Here is a 26,709-nt window from a genome sequence, read left to right as displayed (position 1 = left end):
GAACATAGTAGCAGCATAGTACATAGTAGTTCACGCCCACCACGGCAGACACCCGACACGAATAACTGAAAACTGATGCACACCAAACAGATTCCTTTGCCAAGAATTAACGTGCAACACGTTGTGTCAAGCTGTGACCTTTCTGATCCAAGAATGTGTGTCATGGTATCTGTTCCACACGGTGAGCTTTTGTGAGCTAGGGGACTCTGTACCACACCATTGTACCACTGCGTCATTGGAGGTGCAGGGCCGGTCCCCACATCACCGGCTGTGCTCCGGCCCCATCGGCTACAACGGGTTGGGGCGTGGGGGGGGGGGGGGGGGGGAGAGCAACGATTACGAATTGCCCGCAGTGCCGTATAACACCCGCACGGGGGTTCTAATTGCTGACAAGATCCCGTTGTTTGCAGCGGGTGCTCTGTTCCCGTCGTTCTCATTGTTGACAAGAGCCCGTTGTTTGCAGCGGCTGCTCCGTTGCTGTTGTTCTCGTTGCTGACAAGAGCCGTTGTTTGCAGCGGCTGCTCCGTTCCTGTTTTTCTCATTGCTCATTTTGGCGGCGATCGGCTTTGCCGCGATCGGATGGGCGCTCACCACCACGCTGAACTCGTCCGGACGAGGTCTGGAGGCGGACAGCTGGGAGATCAACCACTCGGTCTGGATGGACCAGCTCACCAGGGACTTTGAGGAATCATGGTCTCAGTGATTCACCTGCGGTAACTGGATCAGGCAAGACACAGTACAAGAAGGGAAGAGGACTTGTAATATCCCTATGTCACCGTGATATTGTTATTGTTGTTATTCAAAGGACGCTGCTGTTACGGGACAAACACGTGCGATACGACAGTTGAGAACATTCTGCACAATTGTATTGCGCACTGGAGGGTTGAAACCTCTGATAGGCGGACATGTTTATTAAGTCGGATTTGTTGTTATGGAGCATTATGGCACACACAGCTGACGTTGGAGCCTGCTAAGAGCTTCTGATGCAGAAATAAAATGCCGAAAAATAGCACCTGTATCTGGTTTGGTCACCTCGAAGAAGCACGCAGCTGATGCCGATTAAAGCATGGAAAAGGCCAGTCGCCCTACAAGAGCGTAGCCTGGGCGTGGCGCACCCTAGTGGACGGGGGTACCTCACTGCGATGGCAGGGGACGACCGTCCATCAGACGGCTCTCGGTCACGGCCAGCCAGTGATGCCTGCACAGGGAAACCAACCCGGTCCGGATGTTTATCGTTAGCTGGGCGCGGGGTCGGTATGGTCAGCGGAAGCCGTTCGACTAGGCCACCGTGGGCGGCGGAGCCTGCAGTCCTTGAGCCCCTCCCTCCCCACGAGTCTGTAGTGGTGCGTCTCCACGACGGCGGTGGCAGGGTCGCGGACGCCGCCCCATCGCGGCGAGGAGCCGAGCTGACGCAAGCCTGTCAGCGTCTGCACCCTCGGAGGACGCGTCAAGGTGCCGGTCGGCGGCAGATGACCGACTACACTCTCCATCAGAGCACTCTCCAAGGTACCGGCCGGCGGCAGATGGCCGACTACACTCTCCATCAGAGCACTCTCCATGGTGCAATAACTTGCATGCGGTGCAGATTTGATTCATCCGGTTGGTCACAATGCGATGCAGTTTATTGTGCGCATACCTTTGTAAATGGTTGAAATATGACAGGTTATTGCTGTTTTATGGTGCGCAACCTAGGTCCGCCTTCGGATGTGCCATGTGGTGCTATTCTGTTCGGAAGAACGGCGTGCGAGTGCTCCTATGATCCCAAGTAACAAGACCGACAGAACACCAACTATTCTGATGGGTAAATTACCAGCAAGACACCACGTGCGTCGTCGGTAGAGTGACGTCAGAAAAGCCAGCATGTCATGCCAATGCAAATGACATCAAAACCTCAGGGAATGAGGTCCGGCGTCTTTGGAAGCGGTCGTGCAAACGGTTCACCCGCTGCACTTGAATATCCGGCTTTCGTGATATTGTAACATGCAAACGTATGTGGTTTTCAAGCGGATTGATTAAATATCCTGGTTTAGAGTTCATGCCACGCAGTGCTTGTGTGAAACCTTGCCGAGATCTGAACGTGCAATGGCAGTTTTGCTGTATGGCGACGTTCGACACGGTCAGCCCGCCCTCTGACCTCATGTCACTTTTAAATGGCCGCTGCCATCGATCGTGGGCCAGTTCAGTCGGGGCACACAGCGAGGGCCAACGCTGCTTGGATCCAGCCAACCCTCCAGAGCGTCAAAGCAAAGGCAGCTTGAACCGACCACCCATAACGCCAAGGGGTGAGTTGGGAGACAAGTGCTTTGACCGCTAGAGCTACGAGGTGGGCGACTGGCATGTTACTTTGACAGATGCTTTTAAAGTGAATTAGTGTCCGTCTGTCTGTCTCAAATGTCATTAAATACCTTCGTGTTGGCTTAGGAACTATGATCAACATGGAGCTATGATTACCATATGGTTATGGTATTACCTAAAATAACAAGCTTATAGCTCACAGATATGTTGATAGCACATGCCCTTTAATAAGGTATACAGATACTCGGACTGAGTGGACTTCAAATGAAATCTATTGAGCACTGTTTCATTCGGAGAATCAATACGGCGTATATGCTTCCCATGGATCAAGAGCAATACAACGCGTAGAACAGCCTTCCGGAAAGGCTCGAATGGTCTACAGATGCGATGAGCAGTGCTCACTACATCCGTGGTGATGTGATGGTCACATCACATCAGCACCACATCACATCACCGGCCACATGTAACAAGCAGCGCTCACCGGCCACATATAATGAGTAGTGCTCACCGGCCACATATGATGAGTAGTGCTCACCGGCCACATATGCATTGCATTTGCGTCTTTTGCGTTTGCATTTGCACAATGCATTTTTGAGAATAAAGTGGCCAAATTCTGAAAGATTGTTTTACTTCTTAGCAAGGTTTAGAATGTAGCAGCCGCACGCGGTGCCTTATAGGGCCAGATATCTCATGTCTTCGGCGGGCCTCCCCTTGGCAGTGGCATGGCTTCTCCACTGCCTACTTCTGCTACTTGCAGGTAGTGCTGTTATTATCGCCATTTCCGGCGCGGGGTTTTCGCCTGCTGTTGGGCTCGGAAGGGAGCGGCGCGACATCGCGGAAGGCTACACGCCTGAAGTGCGCAGCAGCGAATCATCTAACGCCGGGCCGCCTATTCCTACGCTTGTCAGGTGGGCTTCAGACATTCCGCAAGTGTATTTGAAGGCATCGGGCAGTTTTTCAGTAATCTTATCTCTTTCTTCCGAAAGGCAGACTGTTCGCTCCATCTTATTATGCATATATCGCATAAGATGTTGGGTCATATGTGGCCAGTGAGCATTGCTCTTGATATCTAGTCGGTCACCACTGCTCATGATGTGTGGCCGGTGAGCACTACTCGTCATATGTGGCCGGTGGACATTGCTCATGCTATGTGGTCGGTGAGCATTGCTCATCATATGTAGTCGGTCAGCACTGCTCATGATATGTAGCCGGTCAGCACTGTCCATGATATGTAGCCGGTCAGCACTGCTCATCGCATCCGTGGACCCATTCGAGTCTTTCCGGGAGGCTGTTCTACGCGTCGTTATTGCTCTTGATACATGGAAAGCATATATGCCGCATTGATTTCCCGAATGAAATAGTGCTCAATGGATTTCATTTGAAGTCCACGGAGTCCAAGCATCTGTATACCTTATTAAAGGGCATATGCTATCAACATGTCTGTGAGCTAAAAGCTGGTTGTCATAGGTGATACCATAACCATATGGTCATCATAGCTCCATGTTGATCACAGTTCCTAAGCCAACATGAAGGTATTTAATGACATTCGAGACAGACAGACGGACATTAATTCACTTTAAAGACATTTGTCAAAGTAGCATGCCAGACGCGCATTCCGTAGCTCTATCGGTCAAAGCACTTGTCTCCCAACTCACCCGTGGCGTTATCGGTGATCGGTTCAAGCTGCTTTGGCGCTGTGGAGGGTTGGGTGGGTACAAGCAGCTCTGGCCCTCGCTGTTTGCCCCGACTGAACTGGCCCACGATCGATGGCAGCGGCCATTCAAAGTGACATGAGGTCAGAGGGCGGGCTGCTCGTGCCTAACATTGCCCTACAGCAAAACTGCCATTGCACGCTCAGATCTCGGTAAGGTTTCACACAAGCACTGCGTGGCATGACTCTAAACCAAGATATTTAATCAATCCGCTTGAAAACCGCATTGGTTAAACCTAAATCTGAAACTGAATCGGGTTACTAGCGCTCGATTCTTTGAACCTTTTCCATGACAGCGGTCGTGACCCCCGCAGCCTGCCAGGGTCGCACCCATCCGCCATGCTGGCTGGATGGATGCGCCGACATCTGGTGGAAAATCGGCAGGGCATGGATATCCGGTTGAAGATAGATCATCCATCTTTGAAAGGCCACTATTTGCCGGAAATTTTGCGATGACCGCAAACTTTTCATTCATCGCAAAATTTTCGGCAAATAACGGCCTTTCAAAGATGGATGTTCTACCTTCAACGGGTCACCCATGACCTGGCGATTCCCCACCAGATGCCGGCACATCGTCTGGCGTGACCCCTGGCAGACTGCGGGGGTCACGCCCGCTGTGCGCGCCCCTGGCAGACTGCGTAGTCACGCCCGCTGTGCGCGTCCCTGGCAGACTGTGTGTGTCACGCCCGCTGTGTGTGCCCCTGGCAGACTGTTGGGTCACGCCCGCTGTGCGCGGCCCTGGCAGACCGTGGGTGTCACGCCCGCTATGCGCGGCCCTGGCAGACCGCGGATTCACGCCCGCTGTGCGCGCCCTTGGCAGACTGCGGGGGTTGCGCCCGCTGTACGCCCCCCCCCCCCCTCCTGGCAGGCTGCGGGGTCACGCCCGCTGTCATGGAACGGGTTTTAAGAGTAGAGCGCTAACAAGCCGATTCCTTCAGGCGGAGGTCTGCAGCCCAACAGTCGACGCGTCTCCGCGGTGGACCCCCCAGCGGTGGGTGTGTTAGCCGTTTACAGGCGTCTCCAGCAAGGGCGGGGGGACGGGGGGGGGGGCGGCAGTTTACCCCATCCTCAAAATAAATTTCGCTGAATCCGGGGAATAAATGAGAAATATGACTGGAGGAAACGTAGGTAGATTAGCGTCTTTGTATACGGAGTCGAATACTCTTTAGTTCCCTGGACTAGGTTTTGGCTCCTCAGCGTAACAATCCCGTCCTTGGCTCTTGAACCATTTCATGGCAGGACGAGCGCACCTGACGTGAATGAACCTCGACATCAAGTAACCGATCAGATTAAGGAAGCGTCCAAACTGGTTGTGTTGAACAAGCGCTATCAACAACTTAACGCTTTGTCTACAGTGCGCGTCGCCTTTTGTTTTCAGATCAGGTGCGCATCACACCGTACCTGATTATCACGACACTGTTGCTGATGGGAGTAGGTCTCGTCTTATACCACCTCTACAGTGACGCCACCGGCTCAAGATGGCAGTTTGCTTACTAGCAGCGACTCAAAAAAGTACTTTTCAGTATAGGGACGTCCAGGATCCGTGCTGGCAGAAAAGGCACGTGTTCCTCGGCCCGAACCGTCACTGTGTGCGGTGCAGGATGCGGCGTCGTGTTGATTTGCTGTGCTTCATCTTTTGTGCGGGATACATGCCGTCTGCCACCAAAAGAGTGGTCTGCTTTCGGAGAAAGCCTCAATTCTGCCGCCTGCCTGGCCAGTAGCCTGGTGGCTTACCACTACTTAATATATTCGCTGGATGTTCGTTGAATGTTCGTTGCATGAAGTTGAATGCAAGTGCTGAAACATAGTTTGGGTGATCAACGATTAGCGGATTTGGCTAAGACACATTTCAGGAGCCAATTTGCTATAGCATGCTCCTTGGAGCCATGCCCTCGAACCACATATGCATGCTGTCACTAGTGCAAGAATATGGATTGATCATTAGACAGCATATTTCAACACTTGCATTGGTGACTTTGCGGCGTGAGCAGAGTCGGTAAGTTGTACACCAGTTTGACACCGACTCCATCCATAATCACGGCCCACGTCTTCAGTGAAGGCTGGTGCACAACTTGCTGTATAATGAACACAACACATGAACGTATGAATGCGTGTAATGGGTAAACAAATGCGTCTGCCGTATCTGTCATCTAATCTACGTGCACAGCATAGCGAGCGTCCGAATTTGCCCCCTTAACATGCCTCAATCCATGCCAGTAGTTCCAAGCCGATCTGTAGATCTGACAAGTCATGGAGAATAAGTTCACATAACTCCGCTATTTTGGTCAATAAAAAAGGCCATCTCAACCTTCCTATCTCCCTCCCTCCGCTCTTTCTCCCCCTCCCTCTCTCTCTCTCTCTTCTCTCTCTCTCTCTCTCTCTCTCTCTCTCTCTCTCTCTCTCTCTCTCTCTCTCTCTCTCTCCTCTCTCTCTCTCTCTCTCTCTCTTCCATTCTCTCAGTGACACAATTCCAGGCCCTCAAAGCAAACGGCGACCTCAAAGGGGTCATTAATGGCGGCCGCGCGCCACTTCACCCAATCAGACCATCGCACCCTATGGGGGATCCTCACCTTCCGCCGGCGCCGGAGGACAAACAGGAACCAGAGCCGGGGTCGTCAACACTCTGGAAGTGGGGAGTAGCCCTTCCAGGCCGACCCACAGCCTGCGGCTGTAACGTCACAGGAAGGGTTGCGGTGTTTGCGTGCTCCTGGGAGCCCGAGTGGCCAGAATCTTCATTCCTTCTTCACCAGCCTTACGATAAGGTAAGACAGGCTGCTCCGCTGTCAGGCGGGCACCTTAGGCGTTGTTTCATGGAACAACATGCTAATTTTCAATCATGCTAATGACTTTTAGAAAATCAGTTAAGATACAGTCCAGTGCCTGCGTCTAATGACTGGCTTCCACGGGAGCGACAATTCACGACCCTAGAAAACTGTTTTTATCGAACCGACCACTTCTGTGACCGTTTACTTGGTGCTTGGATGCTTCCCCATGGATGTGCAGGCAGAGCCCAATTTGCTTCTGCCTGGTGTTACTCAGTGTTGATTTGTCTGCGCCCGTAATGGTCCTGGATGCCGTCACCCTCCAGCGAGTTGTACGGACCGACAGACTTTAGAGGAGCGTCCACTTCTGAGAGAGGCTGCTCTCGTGGCTTTTGAATGCAAATGACGATTAGCATACGAATGAATATGGTCACTGATGGGTCCGTTAGCTGTCACCTACGACCATAAGGCTCAGACGTGGCTTATGCAAAGAAGATTTCCAATAGAAATGGTGTCTAGATAATATTTGATATTGAGTGTCTGTTTTCCTATTGGTCGACGCAATGAATGACGGCTAACCATGTAAACAATGGCGTCGGCAACAGAATGTATCTTTACAGCAACGATATCTGGCCCGGCAGAAGACCTGCATTGCCTTGTCCTCCGGGTAACATGCGCGCTGTTCTTGGACGCCAGCAGACATGTGGAAGCAGGCGACTGTCGCCCTCCTGTTGGTGGTCGTGGTGGTCCCGACGGCCGAAGCGGACGCCAGCACCTACGGCCACCACCCGACGCCGTACAAGCAGCCCGCCTACTACCCCAGTCGGTACCACCAGTATCCGTGAGTAGTCGCCGGCTGCCGGCGACCGGAGACAGGCGGAGGCAGTCGGTTACGTTGGGATCAAGAATGACGTGTATGTTTCTAGGTGGCGTGCCAAACAGCCGCGCAGCTCTGCGGCGCTGTGGGGTCACAGAGACGCGCAGAGCTACCTAGGCGAGCAACACTGGACGCATACCTGACCCCCATTCGAGCAAAGTGGCATTCATGTAACAAATTCACACAAGTGAGTCAACTGGCTAATAAATAAATGCATGACGAACAAGAAAAGCTTTGAAATACGTTACCCCACCCGCGAGCCTCTGCCATAGCCTCTTCATCCCAATCGCAAGCCGTGCGTAGTGTTCATAATCCGGCTCGCATGAAACGATCCACTGCTGCGTTCCTCAGAATAGACACGGAATGCGTGGGGGTCTCAGGTGGGAGCTGCACATGCCAGCCAGAAACATTGTGATGATCAAGGTCACGTGGGATTTGGGGGCGCGTCGATATCAAAGGTCTTATTACGCCCATAACGGCTGTTTCGGGCTGTGTTATTTGTTAACTAGCGAGGACAAATACAGCTGAAAATTTGATGCATCTTAGAACTGCAAACAACTGGCCTGAGTGTAACAAAGAAGTGTCGCCTCCCAACATGTCGCGATAAGTCAAACATGACGCTTGCCACCCAAAATGACGCAGTCGTTCGTCCTTGAAATGTGGACAGGGGTAAAACGCATGATAAACTGTCAACGGCGCATGGCATTCAGGGCATTGAAGTCTCCCGCCGCCACATAACAGACATCCATTTATCGCGTAAGAATGGCCAATTTACAGCCGGCACAGAGCGACCACTTCCCACTTAGCCGCTCACGAGCTAGACGGCCAAAGGCCCAACAGTGGCTTTATCATTCTTAGCTTGTTGCTTTCGGCGTCTCAGACGCGTTGCAATTTTCTTTTCAGATAAGCTGTGATGGATGAATAGAAATTCCTAGCTAGGACCGCAAACAACGTGCGCAAGGCACATGAGGGGCCCGCTTTGCGCCGACGTCGGCAAGCTCGTCTCCCGCTATCCCCACATGGCTTGGAATCCAGCATAGTACCAAAGTTTTGACCATGCCCATCAGCTTGTGAAACAAGACAAAATGTCCTGTAAAAAGGGACACAACAGTGGGCGCTAGACAAATCTGCACCATTGATGAAACAAAACGGGGATTTTGACTACATACTTCAGAATCAGCGTTGACGTCTTTGCGTTTGATCGTTGTCGTTTTTCACTGCTCCTGCTCTGCATATCACGCTTAAAACTGGGTCTGAGCCCTTCGGATGGATGAATTTCTGGGAACAGAGCCCGCCCTATGCAGGGCTTGTTGCGCAAGCCCTGACTTCTACCATCCGATCATTACATTTTAGGTCAACGGCAGAATATGGTGGAGAAGGTAATACGTGCAGCTACGCTCAGCACGGTCTGTCCTGCGTGCAGCTACGCTCAGCACGGTCTGTCTTGCGTGCAGCTACGCTCGGCACGGTCTGTCCTGCTCTCTGGTGTCAGCTGACTTGACATGTGGCCGCTCCATCGGCCGCAGGCCGGCCTAGTCAAGTGAAATTGGCGAGCGCCTGAAGCGATTCGAACCCACCCTATCACGGATGGATGGATTGGAGAGCAGCTGCTTTAACCAACTCAGCTATTGGACGAAAGAATATGTTTATGTTCATGCCAACGCCTTTATTCAGTTTCGGCTGGTGCCTCATAAGGCTGCGTCTTTTTTCCATTGAACATATATCTATAAGAAGTGAGCTAAATTCTGCAATTTCTTTTGATTACGTGGACAAACCTTTTGCATGAAAAAGTAGGTACATGCACCAGTTGTACGCAACTCAGTGTAACACCTGTAATAATCTCGTGTGCTTCCACAGGTATACAGCTGATCGCGTCTCTGCCGTCGACAACTTCTTCAAAGGTAATATTGGTGATTTCAACAACTGTTAACACCTGTCAGGCGTGAGTGGTCAGTGGCGGCGGACTTGAGTATCTAACCCAGCAGTGAGAACGACAAAACAAGGCACGCATCCTTAGACTGTTATGGATCCCACGACATCAATGCGTCCGAATCAGCACCGGGTTTTGTGACGCCAGCACGACTGCGGCCAGCAGCCCGTTCTTGTGCGTCAACGCTGAAGCCTGTGCGCGTCAGCATGACATCCGTCCATGAGCACGCTGACGCCGACTGACCCCACCTCGCGTCACCCGCAGACGGCTTGGCAGACATCGGCCTGAAGATGGTCATCCTGCTGGCGGTCAGCTACGTGGCGTTCTCAATAATCGCCTCGCTGGGCGTCCTGGCGGACAACGAGCGCCGCGGCCTGCCCGTGGCCGGGCTGGACACCATCGACGCGCTGGAGCGGCTGCAGAAGGCGTTCGACACCTTCAGCGGCCACTAGGAAAGGGTGCGGTCCCCTACCGCCGGACTCTGGAGCAGCGTTCCGCTTCACCGACCACCGAGGTCAAGGCCACGGCTCGGCATTGCCACCCGCTGGGGACCACGGCTCGGCGTGACCCCCCGCTGGGGCAAGGCCACGGCTCGGCCGGAGATGCCCGATTGGTGCCGGCGGTCGGCCGGCAGTTGTTACATGTTTGGGAAACGATCCCACCATCAGTCTTCACCTGTATCTCTCGTTTGTTTTGTTGACGCGTGGGCTTATTTAACCTGACGCAGACGGGTTTCGCGGGCATTGTGTGGGCCCTGCCTTGGGCACCGTGCCGCCAGCGGGGTAATGTGCGGACCACGCATTGTATGTGCAACGCACAAAGTATCGATACATACATGTACGAAGCCATGAGCTTATTGGCAGGATGCAAACGCGGCGGTCGGTCACACAACGCCAGCAAACTCTCTTCGAAATAAAGGAAGATCGCTGCGGCGCAGCCCCGCTCAGGCTGCTTGGGCGCCGGAGGCCTCTCTTGTGAGGCCTGCAGAGGGGCGTACATTGGCTATGGCCACGGGCAGCGGTTCGCTCAGGTGCCGGGTGGCGGGTGCCGTGGCTCGGCCAGGTCGGTCAGGTCACGCGGCACAAGACAGCTCGCTCAGGCGTTCGGCGCTGGTTGCAGTGACTCAGCCAGGTCGGTCAGGTTGCGGGCCGTACGACACCGCCAGCGACTCGCTCAGGTGTTCGGCGCCGGTTGCCGTGACTCAGCTAGGTCGGTCAGGTCGCGGGGCATACGACACCGTGAGCGGACCGATGCGGGGCACATGGAGCTTTGCGTAGTGCCTGCCCGCGCATTAAGCAAGCACGCGGGAAAAGCTCAGTGGCGCGGGATCAACCAGGAGAAATGCAGGCTCACCATCACGACATCCACCTATTCCTCACAGTGATAGTGAGAAAGTTGAAGGCCCAAGCCTAGTCACACCATCGACCTGGTCTAAGCCAAGAGCATTAGACGCGAGTCGAGGTGACTCTTGATTCACATTGAATCCACATCTGCTTTTCGTTCACCGGTCAACAGCCTGTCGACAGTTGGCTTGGCGGATACAAACCTGGCATGTGTGTTTCAGGCTCAGTTCTCAGCCCGCAGTTTGGGTGGCAGAAGGCATAGGCGCGTTGTCGTCCGATAGTCGGTCATTGTTTCCTTCAGTGCACAGAAGAGCACTTCAGGGATCGAATTTTCAGGATCCGGTCCAGTCCGGCCCGGCAAGTCCAGATCCAATCCACATGCCAATCCACTTTCCCAGATTTCTCAATGTAAACCGGTTCAGTCCGGCTTACCAGAAAGTGCACGAAATAAATCCGCGCCAGGCTACTTGCACATCAAGTACTTGAAGAATCTAAACAGCAAATTTGATTCATCTGAGCGTTCTAAAAATTAGTTATTTATTGGTTTTTATTAAAAAATGTACAAGAAGTTGCCATACGCCGATTATAGGCGCTGATATACCTCAGACGCCTTGTCGCCTGTTGGAAATGTCATTTTACATGAAGATCAGAGCAAACAAGGCTCCTCATATCTTATAATCTCACAACTACTCTAACAATATTTCACCGCTACCCTCACGGAGCACTTGCCAAAATGGCTTCTGCTTTCAATAACCTCAAGACATAAGCACATTACGTAACATTTTCAGACTCAAGGTTAGGTCCAACATACCATCCGGATGCCACTCGATGGTTTCCGCTGCACGCAGTGCACAATCGCTAAGCGCGCCTATTGAATAAGCAGGGGGATGCCGTGCATGCGATTTGTCATCAGTCGGGTTTAATGAGCCTTGTACAAGGCGATGACGTCACTGGTACCGAGACTTCATGCGACGCGGTCGCTAGCCGTGGAGCGCGACGCGCGGGACAGCCGGGACATAGGAAATCCTCGTAAAGATAATAAATGCATTGTTAGCGTTTGGTGCATATGATCAGCAAGCCGATCGCGCACGTTTTAATGACGGATATGATGATGTACTTTGCAAGCTTATACGGCCTACCATTACAATGAAATCGGCGTGGAACTTGAAAATCCTGTCCAGAACGAGATGGCCGGCCAGGATATCAGTCTGCCTTAGTACCAATAAAGGACGAACTGTTGGGGGTAGGTGAAGGTATTTGGTAGCCAGGACACCAGATGCATATAGCGCCAAGGGGAGTATGATGTTGGTCTAATTACAAGTGCATATGCCAAGTGATTAAGATGTAATCCGTCGTAAAGAGTGAAAACTTGCGGGCGCGGACTGCTGGAGACATGCGGCCTGAGTATTGAACTATTTTTTACCAGGAACAAGCGAATTATTACTGGTTAATTGCATATATCCACGACCCAATCAGGTAGTCTTGAATGATAAGCATGGGCACGTGCTTTTGCCAGCTTATATTTAGCAAAACCGTTCAAGTTCAATCGGCGCGGGCAGTCAAAACGCCTACCTAGGGGGCGCGGGTGCTAGAGAGGGGATGAGTCCCTAACTTTCTTAAAATTAAGCCTTCACCTCAAAGGCCTTAACTGAAGCAGTGACCTGAATAGTTATCGCCCCCCCCCCCCTGACTTACGAGAACTGCTGTCGCCCCTGCGCCTATGCGAGAGCCAGCCAACAGCACCCTACCCTGAGCACTTATCGTAGATTCGATCTTTACAAAGTTATGTAGCACACTATAGCGGGGAGCTGTAGTGAAGAAGGAAAGCTCACCTTTTGTTTCAAGGCACAAATGTTGCCGCGGAAGACTGAGCAAGTAGCGGCCGGCGCCAACATAAAGCCAGCCACGAACCAGGCGCCGAAATAGAGCCAGCCATGAACCAGGTGCCAAAATAGAGCCAGCCGTGAACCAGGTTCACAGAGGCACAGAGGCGACAAGTTCAGGAGAAATGATAGCTATGTTGTAATAAGGTAGGTTATTGGATAATCAGACATTCTGGTGACATTGGGATGGAACAGAGTTCTAATTTTTTCATAACAGCATATATCAGTGGCATTCATATCAATTTGCCAATCTGATCTGTTCATCAGAAAATCTGTCTGTAGAATATGTGGCTGAGTTGTGCACTATGTAGCCTATTTGTACATTGCTTGGAATTAAAACCACGGTGATTTATTGGTCTATAAGTCCTTATCTGAGTTGACGTCATTGAATATTTTAGCTCATTGATCATTGAACGTGTCCAAGAGTGTCTAATGATAATTCGCATTGGATTGGTTTTCAATCCGTTCAATCCGTGTGAACTGGCAAATTTGTAAATCAAGTCCGGTCCCAATCCATGTTTTCATGGAAACTTCGGATCCGGTCCAATCTGGATCGTGGATGGATCCTAAATCCGTAGATTGGTCTGAGCCGTGAAGTGCTCTAGTACACAGTCCAAGGATCTCCTGATAACATCCAACGCAGCTCTGCCCAACGCAATCCCAACGTTGATGAATAGCTCTGGTCTTTCCATCCTGAAAACAGCTAGCTTATTTCATTTGCATTATCAATGACGCCAGATGTCATGAAAAACACAGCTGATTCAAGCGCGAGTGCCAGTACATCTTACTGATGCAGTAGTTCTTATAGAGCCCCGCATAAAACACCTTACAAAAGCTGACTTGCTCGGCGTCACAAAGTAAGCCATAAAATGTACTTAGTTTAATTTCAATGTGGTAATACATCAAGTGACATTAAATCAATTCATGCCTGAAAAGGCCACAAATTATGCTAACGTGATGCGGCGTTCACTTTTAACAATGTGATCTCATTTGAACATTTTAGCTGGCATGAGATCGCCCGTCATCGTACTTGGTTTGTCATGTCAGCTGCACGGTCAAAACTTCTGCTGTTTACACTAATGCGCACATAAACAAGAGCTTAATGTCATAGATGGACAAAAAGCACACAAAACCATTGTTTGTATAGTTGTGTTTAAGGATGAGTTAACATTTTTACTAGGCCGTCAAAAGCTGAAAGATCGATGCTTTGAGCGACTGGCAGTTATCACTTGCCTGCCGGACACTTGCTTTCTCTTGGCGGCTCGAAGGGACCCCGCATGGGCAGTAGGTGGCTACCTGCTGCATTAAAACGTGTGCATGCTAGAACGAAAGCGGAAAGCTGTGTTGGATGTTCGACTGCTTTCGCTGCTGTTTTAGCTTAACCAGCACTAGATTGTGTTATTAAACATGAGCTCAATCTGTCTTCGATGGGTGAAACTAGGCCGAATTCATAATACGAATGGTCCCTTGCCTCCCTTCCTAACTGTGTCTGCTGTGGCAGCTGGGAGCACGATATTATGTGGCCCCGGACGCGCTGCCTTACGGTCGATATATCTTATCAGTTACCTCGTTACGCGTGGCTATAGATACCGTATACTGATATCTGTTCACGGATATCTCATGATATGAATCTTACAACAGATACGTTATTACAGCCGTTGTATGATAGGAATATTTTCATTGTTATCATATTACAGATATCCTTTTACATATATCATATCACATATATATTGAACGCAAATATCAGCGTGTGAGTGGGTGGTGTATGTAAAGTATCAAATCAGGTCATGCAAGTCGAGCTTTGTATGTGTAGATCCCACCCACTTATTTCAAGAGCCAAGCATAGTACGACGACGGAACAAACCACAGAAAATAGCGCTGATCAGCCTGCATCGCATGTATGTTGGCATGACGGAAGATACGTCAAACTATGTCAACAAAAGTGCACTTTTATTCCCGTAAATATTGCTTCAGTGAGGGAATTTCATGTCGCATGGCGGTGGGTGACCTGCTTAATGACATTTTAGAATGGCATCAGCATGAAGCACGGGTTAGCCAATTAGCTGGCTGGTGACAATCAGTGACCAACATTCCATCAGAACATTCGAATTCCCACTGAAAGAATAGGAAGGCGTAAGATCATACGTATCCTGACTTGTCACGCGCTGTGGAACACCGCCAATGCAGTTTTTTAGCATTGCTCATCGCTCAATATAAGGAAGTTTAAAAGAGACAGAAATATTAAAGTAACTAATTCAGGCACTTATCACGCTGATAGTCTATTGTTAGCGGGTAATAGCTGCTATACAAATCATTAACGTGTCGGCTCGTTAGCCTTGCTGCTCAGAGGAAACGGAGGCAATACAAAAACACGGTATCAAAGACCGGGGCCAGCCATCTGGTGGGAAGAGAAGGCATGGACAAAGGCATGCTCCCCACGTTTCGTTTTCATAGGTCGGATGGTCAGATCATTAGTCATTTACGAACACTTTCCACTTTCCATCTTATCCAAGGTTGCGACAACAGCTGATACATAAGACGATCAGGCTGTCGTTCATTTGGGGTCAATTAAGCTAGATGCTCATCACAAACCATTAAACGGTTGCTAACAACTGTGAAGCGTTGCCACATCACGACACAAACAAAATGAATCAAACGATTGCCGACGACGAAGAGATATCATGACCCCAGACCTCATATGCTCACCAAACGCTCTTCATTTCCACAACTAAGCCAGTGGGCTGCAGGCGCACCTGGTACTTCAGTCGGAGCGACAGCGGGCGGGCCCCCAGTACGTCAGTCCGATTGACAACGGACGGGCCCACCAGTACTTCAGCCGGAGCGACAGCAGGCGGGCCCACCAGTGCGTCAGTCGGATTGACAACGGACGGGCCCACCAGTACTTCAGTCGGAGCGACAGCGGACGGTCCACCAGTACTTCAGTCGGAGCGACAGCGGACGGGCCCACCTGTACTTGAGTCGGAGGCGACAGCGTCAGTTAGAGCGACAGCGGAGGGGCCCAACAGTGCGTCAGCTAGAGTGAACAGCGGAAGGGCCTACCAGCACGTTAGTCGGAGCAACAGCGGGCGGGCCCATCCATATGTGACATCTGCGGTCAAGGGCGCGGTAGCTATGCTCAAGTTGGGGGGAGTCGAACTCCAAAATGCAAAAGTGAGCCGCCTTCGATTAGACGGCGGGCCCCTTACAAGACAGAATTAGTCCTATACAGGTCAGAATGGGCCACATACAGGAAAGAATTCGCCCTCTGCAGGCCAGAGTGGGCCCCACACAGCTAATAATAACCCGTCTGATGGTCGAAATGAAACCTCTTCTGGCTAGTATGGGTCCTCCACAGACCGGAATATGAACGATACAGTTAATATAGAGCTCTCTACAAGCCAGAATGGGTCTCCACGGTCAATAACAGGCCTCCTTCAGGTCAGAATGGTCCCAATACGGATCAAAATGGGCCCTCCGGATGATGGAGCAGATCCTCCACAGTCAATTATAGGCCCTCTACAGATTAGATGAGCCAACTAGGCGCTACATCTCAAAATGATACACGTATGGGCCAGAAGGACCCTCTACAGGTCAAAATGTGCTCTCCACACTCAAGAATGGTCCCTCCATTGGTCACAAACTCCCTAGAATGGACCCTCCATAGCCGGTAATAGGCCTTCTACAGGTCAGCATGGGCCCTCTGCGGGCCAGAATGAGCCCTCTACAGGTCAAAACTGGCCCTCTGCAGCCAATACTGGAGCATACACAGGCCATAATAGGCCTTTTACAACCCGAATGGGCCCTCCACAGTCAATGATGGGCTTTTTACAGATCAGAATGGACGCTCTGCAGGCTCAGGATTGCCCTTTTTAATCAGATGATCCCTTAGTAGGCCAGAATGAGCCTCTAACAGTTCAGAATAGACTGTTATAGGCTTACATAACCCCTTTACAGTTCAGAATAGGTCCTTTACGTACCAGAACGGGCCTTGCACAGGCCCTCCAATGTGGGGGGTGGGGTGGGGGGTGGGGGTGGGGGCGTTCCCGGCTTTCAAGCTGGGTGGGGAGGGGTGAGCCAGTAAGAGCGAGCTATTTGTTTTTGGGTCCAGGTTATTACTGCATGTGTCGGAATGGCGCCTATGTAGGCAACGCTTGGCCCTGCGTGCCCAGACCGAGCATCTGGGTATCGCGCTCGATCAGAATCTGCGCAGTGGGCCCCGCGTGAACGCACGTCTCCACCGCGTGCGGTGCGGTCGTGTTCGTGCGCTCTTGTTTCGTTCGTGTTCTTTGTTGTTTTGGAAGTGGATGCAGGCTTTCAAACTTCAGGTAGCTGGCTCTGTTTGTAACGTTACGGACAGCCTCGACGCCCTGGTAGGTGTCATTCGCCCAGCCATGGCGTTCACTGGGAAGCGTGTGATAGCCAAAAATCAGCATGCGGCTCAGATGATGCGCCTTGCTGGAGAAGATTCGGAATTCGTCAGCATAACACACTACTAGGGTATGAGCATCACAGAGACGCGCTCCAGGTTTTTGGCTTGTCAACTTATAATCACTTTTGCTCCAATTGCAATTACAAACCAAGAAAAATGGAAGGTGAGAAACCAATGATTCAAAAGCATTATGCTTGTTTACGCATTCCTTCACAACGGAAAATGCCCATGCTACACGTCCGCGCATTGGCAATAAGCCAAGATCATTGAGGACAAGCTCAATTTGACATTCACCGCTTATCGACCAGTCAGTCGCGCCGGCGGTCACCGTTCATCGGGCCAGTCGACCGCGCCGGTGGTCACCGCTCATCGACCAGTCAGTCGCGCCGGCGGTCACCGTTCATCGGCCAGTCGACCGGGCCGGCAGTCACTGCTCATCGGCCAGTCAGTCGCGCCGGTGGTCACCGCTCACCGGCCAGTCGAACCGCGCCCGGCGGTCAACCGCTCATCGGCCTGTCAACCGTGCCGGCGGTCCACCGCTCACCGGCCAGTCAGTCGTGCCAGCGGTCACCGCTCATCGGACAGTCGGACGCGCCGGCGGTCACCGCTCACCGGCCAGTCGACCGCGCCGGTGGCAGGGAAGGTCGGCGGCGCGGCATGGCGTGACGCAGAGAGAGCCCTCAAATGCGTACGAAATCAGTCCAAAAAACGTATTTGCTATTAAGTGATGGAAATGGAACTTATATCGTAGTCTTCAGTGCATGGCATCAACGACCTGCGCCAAATGTTGTGTCAATCAGAGCATTGGATCTATGAGCCGAGCGTTAACGGCTTAAACTTATTACAGAATGTCAGGTAATAGCCCGAAGCAGATCGAATGTAGGACTTTGAGGAGGTAGCCACGGAACAGTGGTTGCATGGAATGCGGAAACATCGTGGAAACGAAACAATACTATGTTCAGTTTCTTTAGATGGACTTTGGGACTTAAACACCAATCTGACTTCATTTAAGATTTGCTGGCTGCATCGCTCAATGACAGATAATCACGAAAATTTACTTATGATTGATCTACGCGCTGATGAATGCGCAAACGCTGGTCTCGCCTCACTGTTGTCGCACTTCTCTGATGTACAATTCTTACCACAACTGTTCTTCGCACTACCGTTGCATCTTCTCTACATGCATTTCATAGCTCATGCCACAGTCCAGTGACCTTTTTCAACCGTTCGAACGTTGAGACAGACAGCGGCCTTTTTGGGCATCGCGTTTTTGTTCCAAAGCTGCATAGACGACATTTCAACACCAAATTGTATTAAGAGGAGAGAGAGAGAGAGAGAGAGAGAGAGAGAGAGAGAGAGAGAGAGAGAGAGAGAGAGAGAGAGAGAGAGAGAGAAGGAAAGAGAGAGAAGAGAGAGAGAGAGAGAGAGAGAGAGAGAGAGAGAGAGAGAGAGAGAGAGAGAGAGAGAGAGAGAGAGAAGGAGAGGAGACGAGAGAGAGAGAGAGAGAGAGAGAGAGAGGAGAGAGAGAGAGAGAGAGAGAGAGAGAAGAGAGAGAGAGAGAGAAGAGAGAGAGAGAGGAGAGAGAGAGAGAGAGGAGAGAGAGAGAGGAGAGAGGAGAGAGAAGAGAGAGAGATGAGAGAGAGAGGAGAGAGAGAGAGAGAGAAGAGAGAGATAGAGAGAGAGAGAGAGAGAGAGAAGAGAGAGAGAGAGAGAGAGAGAGGGAGAGAGAGAGAAAAGAGAGAGAGAGAGAGAGAGAAGAAGAGAGAAAGAGCAGAAGAGAGAGAAGAAGGAGAGAAGAGGAGAGAGAAGCGAAAACGAGAGAGAGAGAGGAGAGAGAGAAGAGAGAGAGAGAGAGAGAGAGAGAGAGAGAGAGAGAGAGAGAGAGAGAGAGAGAGAGCAGAGAGAGAGAGGGAGAGAGAGGAGAGAAGAAGAGAGAGAGAAGAGAGAGAGAGAGAAGAGAGAGAAGAGAGAGAAGAGAGAGAGAGAGAGAGGAAGAGAGAGAGAAGAGAAGAGGAGAGAGAGAGAGAGAGGAGAAGAGAGAGAGAGGAGAGAGAGAGAGAGCGAAAAGAGAGAGAGGAGAGAGAGGAGAGAGAGAGAGAGAGAGGAGAGAGGAGAGGAGAGAGAGGAGAGAGAGAGAGAGAGAGAGAGAGAGAGAAGAGAGAGAGAGAAGAGAGGAGAGCGAGAGAGAGAGATAGAGAGAGAGAGAGAGAGAAGAGAGAGAGAGAAGAGAGAGGAGACAGAGAGACAGAGAGACAGAGAGACAGAGAGACAGAGACAGAGACAGAGACAGAGACAGACAGACAGAGACAGAGACAGAGACAGAGAGAACGACATAAGTGTGAGGGCTTTGTAATCTTAGATAAGCTAACTGCTATTAACAATGCCGAGACTACAATTAACTACAGCAACAGCTATGAAAGCTGAATAGGAAACCTGTCTCTCAGGGAGAGGCTAAAACAAAAGAACACCGGAAAAGAACACAACTAGCGGAAAACCTTCGGGCAATCCATCAAAGATCTAACAACTGGACAAAGTAGCGCGCCTGTGCTCTATGGGCTGCCCAAGGGTCACAAACCTGCAGTGCCCCTTAGACCCGTCATATCTGCGGTGGTCTTACACAAAACTTTGTCTTTTGTGATATTCAATCAACACTTCAGGTTTGTTCCCATTCATCTGTAGGACACCTGAGGCTTTTTAAAAGGCTTCTAATATTTGACAGGCAAAAGGTTTACCAGGGGGCAGTATTTTCAGTGAGGATGTTGCCAATTTGTAGGCGATATACCAGCCAATGAGGCTACCGCCGCCGTGAAAGCTAAGTTAGACAAACATTTCCATGGAATTTATGGTTTTGGTCGATCAAATGAGGATATCTGAGGTCTTTTCGAACAGTGTTTCCAGGATGATATTTTCTCGTCCGGAGATGACTTCTACCGACAGATATTGGGTATAGCAATGGGGAGCCTGTGTGCTCCTCCTCTGGCGATAATATGTTTGGACCGATTTGAAACGAAGGCCCCGGCCGCCATCCCCATCAAACCCACTGTCTTAGCTAGACACATCGATGATTGGGATATAGTATGAACGCACGGGCGGCGTGCCCTTAAATTTTTTTTAGAGTCCACGACCAGCCGGCATCCAAATTTAGCCTTTGCGATGAAGAACCGCACAACGTTAGAAACGGAGCTCTTAATCAAGCCTACCAGCTCAGGTATAATTCTGCATTGCGAATCTGCGAATCCAGCTTCCACTAAGCACATTATGATTCGTAATATGTTCCACAGGGCTCTAAACAACTGTTCAAGTAGCGGAGTGGAAAGAAAGAGCATAAACAAGATATTAACTTTTATCTTGGGCAATGTATGTTCTCCGCAACTCCTCGGAAGAATGTTGAAAGAAGTAAAACAAATAATATATAGCGTGTGGGGGGATGGGTAGTAGGATGCAGGAACACGTCCTATCAGACGACGAATCCTTATCGCTACCTTATATAGATGAGCAACTTGCTTTGGAAAATCAAATACGTCGTTAGGAAATCAAAACTGCGCGTGCGCATAGCCTGGAAAAACGACGATAAGTTAAAAAAGTCTTTGGCGAAAACTTCTATCTCAAAGCATAAGTTCCAGGATGGCAGTGGATGTCATTTATGCAAGTCTGGGTTTCAACGGGCTCACACTAAAAAACATGGTTTATGGCGTAAATATGAGCGTAAATAAAGCGTTAACAATGTGAAGAACATGGGACGGACATAGTCTATGTCGGGGCGTACATGCGGCCCTATTCGTTTGAGATATAATGAACACCAGCAAGGCGCTAAAAACGAAACAGGGAATACCCCTTTCGGCAGCCATTTCTGGCCAAACAAGTTCAGGCTGAAATCCATGGAAGTATGGACCCTATATCCCTCTTAGAGCCCAAAGTCATCTGCAGAGCACAATACCACCCGGACAGAAAAATAAGTTAATCTTGTAAATAAAATACCGGTGGCGAGATCTTAACGTACAGGACTCAGGATGGTCGATTATGCGAACGTAATAAGTGTCACGATATGTGATGCGTGTTAGCTCATTATGGTGCACATGAATGAGCGATACCTGACACATGATGCGCGATGCCTGTTTACCTGAAATCGCTTGCATTTTGAAATGAAGTCCAACATTTGAGGCCTTTTTTCTTGGTTTCGTTTGCACGTACACGTACTTTTTGTGTATTTAAATTCTGAGTTGGATATCCACTGTATCGTAATTATTGCTGGCAATTGCTTGTAGCTTAATCCCCAGAATGTTGATGTCCTGTTAAAACTGCGGCTCGCTCTTTCAAAAAGGAAATAAAAATCAAGTAGGAATATTGGCAAGTAATTTTGAATATTTCTTTTGATAAAGGCATGCTGCCGAAATAAGAATGCATTTATATCTCGCTTCCTCTGTTTTTTTTCTCCAAGGAGTAAAGCTATCACTTCTGTCTTATCTATGCGCATAATGTTCCTCGCAAATGCACTTAGCAACTCACGCGTTTTCCTGACTTGTTCTTCCCAGTAGACCAATGGCCGGCCTAGCGTGCTTCGCAGTCGGTCAGCCCGGCTGTTGACTCGTAGTTTGGACACTAGGAGCAGGTCCCACGGCCATTCTAGTGGCGGGTCGGCCGACAGCGCGGCGCGGAATGCTCTCAGAGCCCCGCAAGATGTCTCTTTATTGGAAGGGGGGGGGGGGGGGTTGATGCTAGACAGAACGTGCCGCGGCATCTCTGCCGATTGATGACAGGAGACAGACGTTTGGCTCGGATGGTTAGGCAGACGGCACCAAGGTCGATCCAGTGGAAACGTACGCAATCCGGTTGATTAGCCGAGCATATGGCAAACCGCCCGTCTGGCGAGCCACTCACGGGGAAGCGTGGGGTGATGTGCGGCTGATACGCCGAGCGAAATGTGCTAATGATATGCTATGGTAGAGGTGGACAAGCTCTCTGCTGTTACGGAGCGCGGTTAGTGCCGGAATGCTTATCTCTATGAACTTGTGAGTCTGTTGATGACACCATTCCTGTTGTTCATTTGGTGGTGTGAAAGCCGGAAGATTCAAGCCCTCGACTTTCCCTGAAGAGGGCTACCGAAGTTAAAGGGGTACAGTTTTTCTCTTTCTGGTTGCCTCCTCCTCCCACTCAGCCAATATTCTCGTCAGCCTTTCTGCGTGCGAGCCAGGACCTCAAATGTCTTTAAGACGCTAAAACGGCAAAGACTTACGACTCCCGCGTATCGCGCAGATTTGTCCGCCACGTCAATGCATTTCGTAGAATGGCAGTGGTCGGCGGCAGAAGGAAGTGATTTTTAGAATCAGCCTTCAGCCCAGAATGATGTTAAGCTGTGCAAAAAGAAGGCCCTGCTCCGAAGAACGCGTCCTTTGCGGTTCACAGAGATGAGGCCCCCCCACCCTGATGACTGCTGCCGCTGCGACCCGAAGAAATGAGATCCCAGCTGTGATTGCATGTGCTCTTACGGTTTGGAGTTTGAGGCTATTGTGTTCCCCGTAGCTCACACATTTTGCTATTTAATATGCGTATGTACGGTTGCTCGAGGCAAACAGCAAACGACAACGGAGCCAACGGGCTCTGCCAACCCGTGCTGTCGCTGCGTGCAGTGCTATAGTGCTTAGCTCTGATGGCTCGTGCTGACGCTACCCGCAGCTTAAGAAGTTGAATTCCTTGGTGCTAACGACTTGTGCTGTCCTACACAGCCTTGCTTCAATGACCCGTGTAATCCTGGATACAGTGATGAGTTGGCTGGCTCTGATGATCTGTGCTGGGTTTTTTACGCCCCTGGCTCTGGTGGACCTGCTGGCCGTCTCATCGGCTGTCCGCCCTCTGCTCACGGAGTGCAACAGCGGGCCTTGATCTTTCGATGACCACGTAGGCATGTGCCAGTGACCAACTGCAAGCTAATCTATTGTAAGCCCCACGCTTCACAACGCGGATGTGAACCACTAGAAGTGATCGCTGTCCCCCGACACGCCTGACAAGCATGTTTGCCATCTTGGAGGAAATGTTAAGCAAATCCGTCACGCGCATAAAAAATTGTTTCCAAAATGCGCAGTAGAGCACATTCACAATTACTCTCTTTTGTTTGTGAAATGTCGAGCCGGCCTAATCTGCTGCACAGAGTGCAGGACAGGGAAGAACTGGCGAATACCGGAGAAAAGTTACCACGAGCTTTGATAGTCGAGAGACGGATATCACACAATACCCTACAGTTCTCCACTAATAAGAGACAGCAGAAAATATTTCAATGCCTATCAAACGACTCACGTTAGTTAGGAAACTTATTAAGGATTTCGGCGGAGAAAAAAAAAATCCATTGAGTGTGAAAAACGGTACATGGGCATTTCCAAACGATTTCCATGCTTTACAAGACATTTAAATCTCCTCTGCAATGTGTTGATGTGTTTTCCTAATCAGCAAATGTTTCACGGTCACCCAGGCATCGAGCACGGACAAAACGATCTCTTCTTATCCCAGCAACATGCCTACCACTCTTTAAATGTTGTTTTGCTCCGTAGAGATCTTTTTCAACTGAAAAATGTCACGTTTGGACGTGATGTGCAACACCTCTTTGGATGAAAAGCGTCCGTTATGAAGTTTGTAATCTCTGAATGCGGCGGTCACTGGCGCCCTGGAGAGCACGAGTGGTTTACTCTGATCCGCGATGCAAAGTTGCGTGCTCTTCTGACCTGCTTTGCTTGTGCCGATCCTGTCAATCGATTTTGAAGTGCGGAGATTTCTTGAAAGGCGCCAGAGACGGGATTGGAGACAAAGACATGGGGGTGGAGATAGATATAGAGATGAAAGAATGCCGTAGCGTTGATAAAACACTGAATAGTCTTAATTATTGCGAAAGACCTTAAGACGCACCCAAAAATCCCAGTAACAGCTAAAATTGTCATTCAAAACCTGTCTTTCACCGTTCACACTTGGTTCGGAACTTGAATGGAGACTGGAATCATTTTTCGCCACGTTCGAACCGGCGATTGCTGCCAAATGCAGGGGTGAGTGTAATCGTCAGTTATCCAAGCTCCAGGAAGAAGACTTTCAGTTGTTAACCCTCGTGTCCTAATGCAGCCTAGCATTGACCCGATGGGGTCAATGTTATCGTTACGTAACATTGAACCAATGTTGGTATCTGTTCTCCTGCGGGTATTGAGAGGAGGGGGGGGGGGGGCAGGGGGCCTCACCACCTATTATCACTTACAGCAACTTCTGGGGATTGTCTGTGTAATACCCTGATCGCGCACGCGGTGAGGCGCGGCTATTTGTTTCGCTGGGAGCTTCACACGTTATGGCTTTTACTATTGCGCACAGTTCCGGATCACCACTGAAATCGATTTCTCTTATTATGGGCAGTTTTCTTCATACAGCGGGTTGGTGAATGTCGGTAGCTTCATGCCATCAAAGTCGCCACACTGTCGAATGCGGCAATGCTTTCTGTAGATATGCTATTACGGACCCCTTCCTGGCTTTTGCTAGCCCTGATAGCTGTCTCCAAACGCCCCCATTCTCTGGCTACACGCCGGAAACGGAGCTATGCTGAGACTTCATGCTTGTTTTTTCATGTTGTTTTGCACCGTATCTTTGCATGCATAAGCGTAGACTATAGAGCACACCAGTGACGTAATCCGATGCATCGGGGAATGCTGGATCTCCTCCTCACTCTCCTTCCCGGACGCAGTGGTCCTGCCCGCCCCCTCACTCAGTCATGGGCGCTGTCCGAGCGTGGGAACTGTGACGTCATTACGTGTCGCGCAGAGGCGCAGTCCTAGTGGCCTGGTTACCAGTGGCACGGTCCGGCGCCCCCGTGGCCGGCGTACAAGTGGCGGGGCCCTCCCAGACGCCGCCGATCCTCTGGCTTTTGCAGCTGGAAAATCGATACTGCGTGCACCGTTGGCGTCGTGGATCGGGAGATAGGCTTGCCCGATGGTAGATAAGAGCTTTAGGTAATCATCGGACCAAAACGTAAATTTATGGTTATCAATTAATTAATTAAACAATGAAATATTATCTTGAGCATATTTCAACAACCTCCGTTAACAAGTTTTGAAGCCATCCTGATCAGAAAAAGAACGCCTGATTTAAACAGGCCAGGTCATACATCAATTCAACAGCGGCGGTTTTTGAGGAACATTGCAGGGAGATCTACGGACTGAGCGGGCGGGTGGGAACCGACGTCGTCAGGGAGCGCGCGCGGCGGCTGGCGTTGTTGCATCAGCGTGGCTATACATCATACATGTATGCTCAATACACATAAAAATGTACACCATTGTACTCACGAGTTGAACGGGGGATATGCCTGAGCAAAGTATGTAGGAAGCACTCATATTCTTGAGCGAAGATGTCATTTAGGATGTTGATGCCTTGACAGTGCGCTGTTCTATCAGCAGATTCATAAGTGCGTCTCAGCTCACACGACAAACCATTCGACCTTTTCTGTACGCCTGATTGCGCTGCACGTGGCCCGCCGTTCAGGGCCAGTGGCACAGCCGGCGGCGACACGCCTGAGGGCAGCCGAATCAGGGTTTGGGTCCGCCAGACATGAGATCCCGGACTGCCCACCGCGTGGAACCAGCTAGCGCCTAGGCGTGAGAGTCGTTCCGGTGCTGCGTCACTCCCACGCCAGCTGGCGTCCGTCCCGAAGCGGCGACCAAGTCGTACGCGGCGCTCGTGTTCCTGGGCACGACTTCCCTGACGATCGGCTCTGCTGACCTCGCGCTGTGGCTGATGTAGAGGACAGTCCATACGTCCGCTCGCTCTCCGAGTGCTCCGACCTTCGTCATAAAGCCCAGTTTTCACAGGCTACCTTTCGTGTCGCCGCGGAGGCCGCCGGCGCGCCGACAGCCGCCCGGCATACCTCTGCGATTGTTTACGTCACACGTTTGGCTGGCTTACGTCACACAAGCTGGTTGCCATAGCTACGACTTGTCGCAGAACCACTCAGCCGGGGAGAAGAGGGGGAGGGAAGGAAGGACACCGTGGCCGGCGGTGGGATGGTGAGGGGGGGGGGGGGGGCGAATGTGGATGCTGCTCAAAATATGCTGCATATAAGAAGATCAATGGTTTGATGAAATATTTGCGTTGCTAAGACGCAGGTTCGCAACCATCCCAACTTCAACGGCGTACTTCCGTGGTATCATCCCGAAACGAAATCAGGTCTTGGGGGGGGGGAGACGTTTGGTTGACTGACCTCAACCTGAGCCAGTAACGCTGCCAGGGAGCTTCTGGGACCATACCCACTGGACGTGGAACAAGCCCCTGGGTGGCGAAAGACTCAGTTTTCTGTTTGTTTGTTTGTAGGGCGTCACGGATGCTGTGTGACCTTGAATTAGTCTGCATGGAACGATCTGCACATATTCGCGGATGTCTCGCTCAGAAACTACACTCGGTTAGGTCTTAATAAGGATCTGTGAACTGCACTTAACACTCTTTCGCCATGGCTATTTCAGCTC

General features: G+C 50.7%; 1 protein-coding gene and 1 long non-coding RNA gene across 4 annotated transcripts; both read left to right on the top strand.

Annotated features, from left to right (window-relative positions):
* The first annotated feature begins 1,321 nt into the window (after window positions 1–1,321).
* On the top strand, window positions 1,322–5,768 carry LOC119101308 (uncharacterized). 2 transcript variants are annotated; one of them, XR_005094539.1, is made up of 2 exons: window positions 1,322–1,506; window positions 5,385–5,768. It is a non-coding gene; the product is annotated as an uncharacterized LOC119101308 (long non-coding RNA). The 2 variants fall into 2 exon arrangements; XR_005094540.1 differs by having other exon boundaries at window positions 1,322–1,560.
* Window positions 5,769–6,607: 839 nt separating this feature from the next.
* Window positions 6,608–10,424, top strand: LOC119101024 (uncharacterized). Of its 2 annotated transcripts, none has more exons than XM_037224266.1 (4): window positions 6,608–6,768; window positions 7,468–7,609; window positions 9,503–9,546; window positions 9,840–10,424. In XM_037224266.1, the coding sequence occupies exons 2-4, from the start codon at window positions 7,470–7,472 to the stop codon at window positions 10,025–10,027; spliced, it is 372 nt and encodes a 123-aa protein (XP_037080161.1). In that variant the 5' UTR covers window positions 6,608–6,768; window positions 7,468–7,469; the 3' UTR covers window positions 10,028–10,424. The 2 variants fall into 2 exon arrangements, with proteins under 2 accessions (XP_037080161.1, XP_037080162.1); XM_037224267.1 differs by having other exon boundaries at window positions 7,465–7,609.
* The last annotated feature ends 16,285 nt before the right edge of the window (window positions 10,425–26,709 follow it).

Source organism: Pollicipes pollicipes, unplaced genomic scaffold (assembly GCF_011947565.3).
Source record: "Pollicipes pollicipes isolate AB1234 unplaced genomic scaffold, Ppol_2.1 Scaffold_4881;HRSCAF=5763_pilon_pilon_pilon, whole genome shotgun sequence".
Lineage (NCBI taxonomy): Eukaryota > Metazoa > Arthropoda > Thecostraca > Pollicipedomorpha > Pollicipedidae > Pollicipes > Pollicipes pollicipes.
The sequence above is the reverse complement of the archived record's forward strand: the minus strand, read 5'-3'. Positions and strand labels throughout refer to the sequence as shown.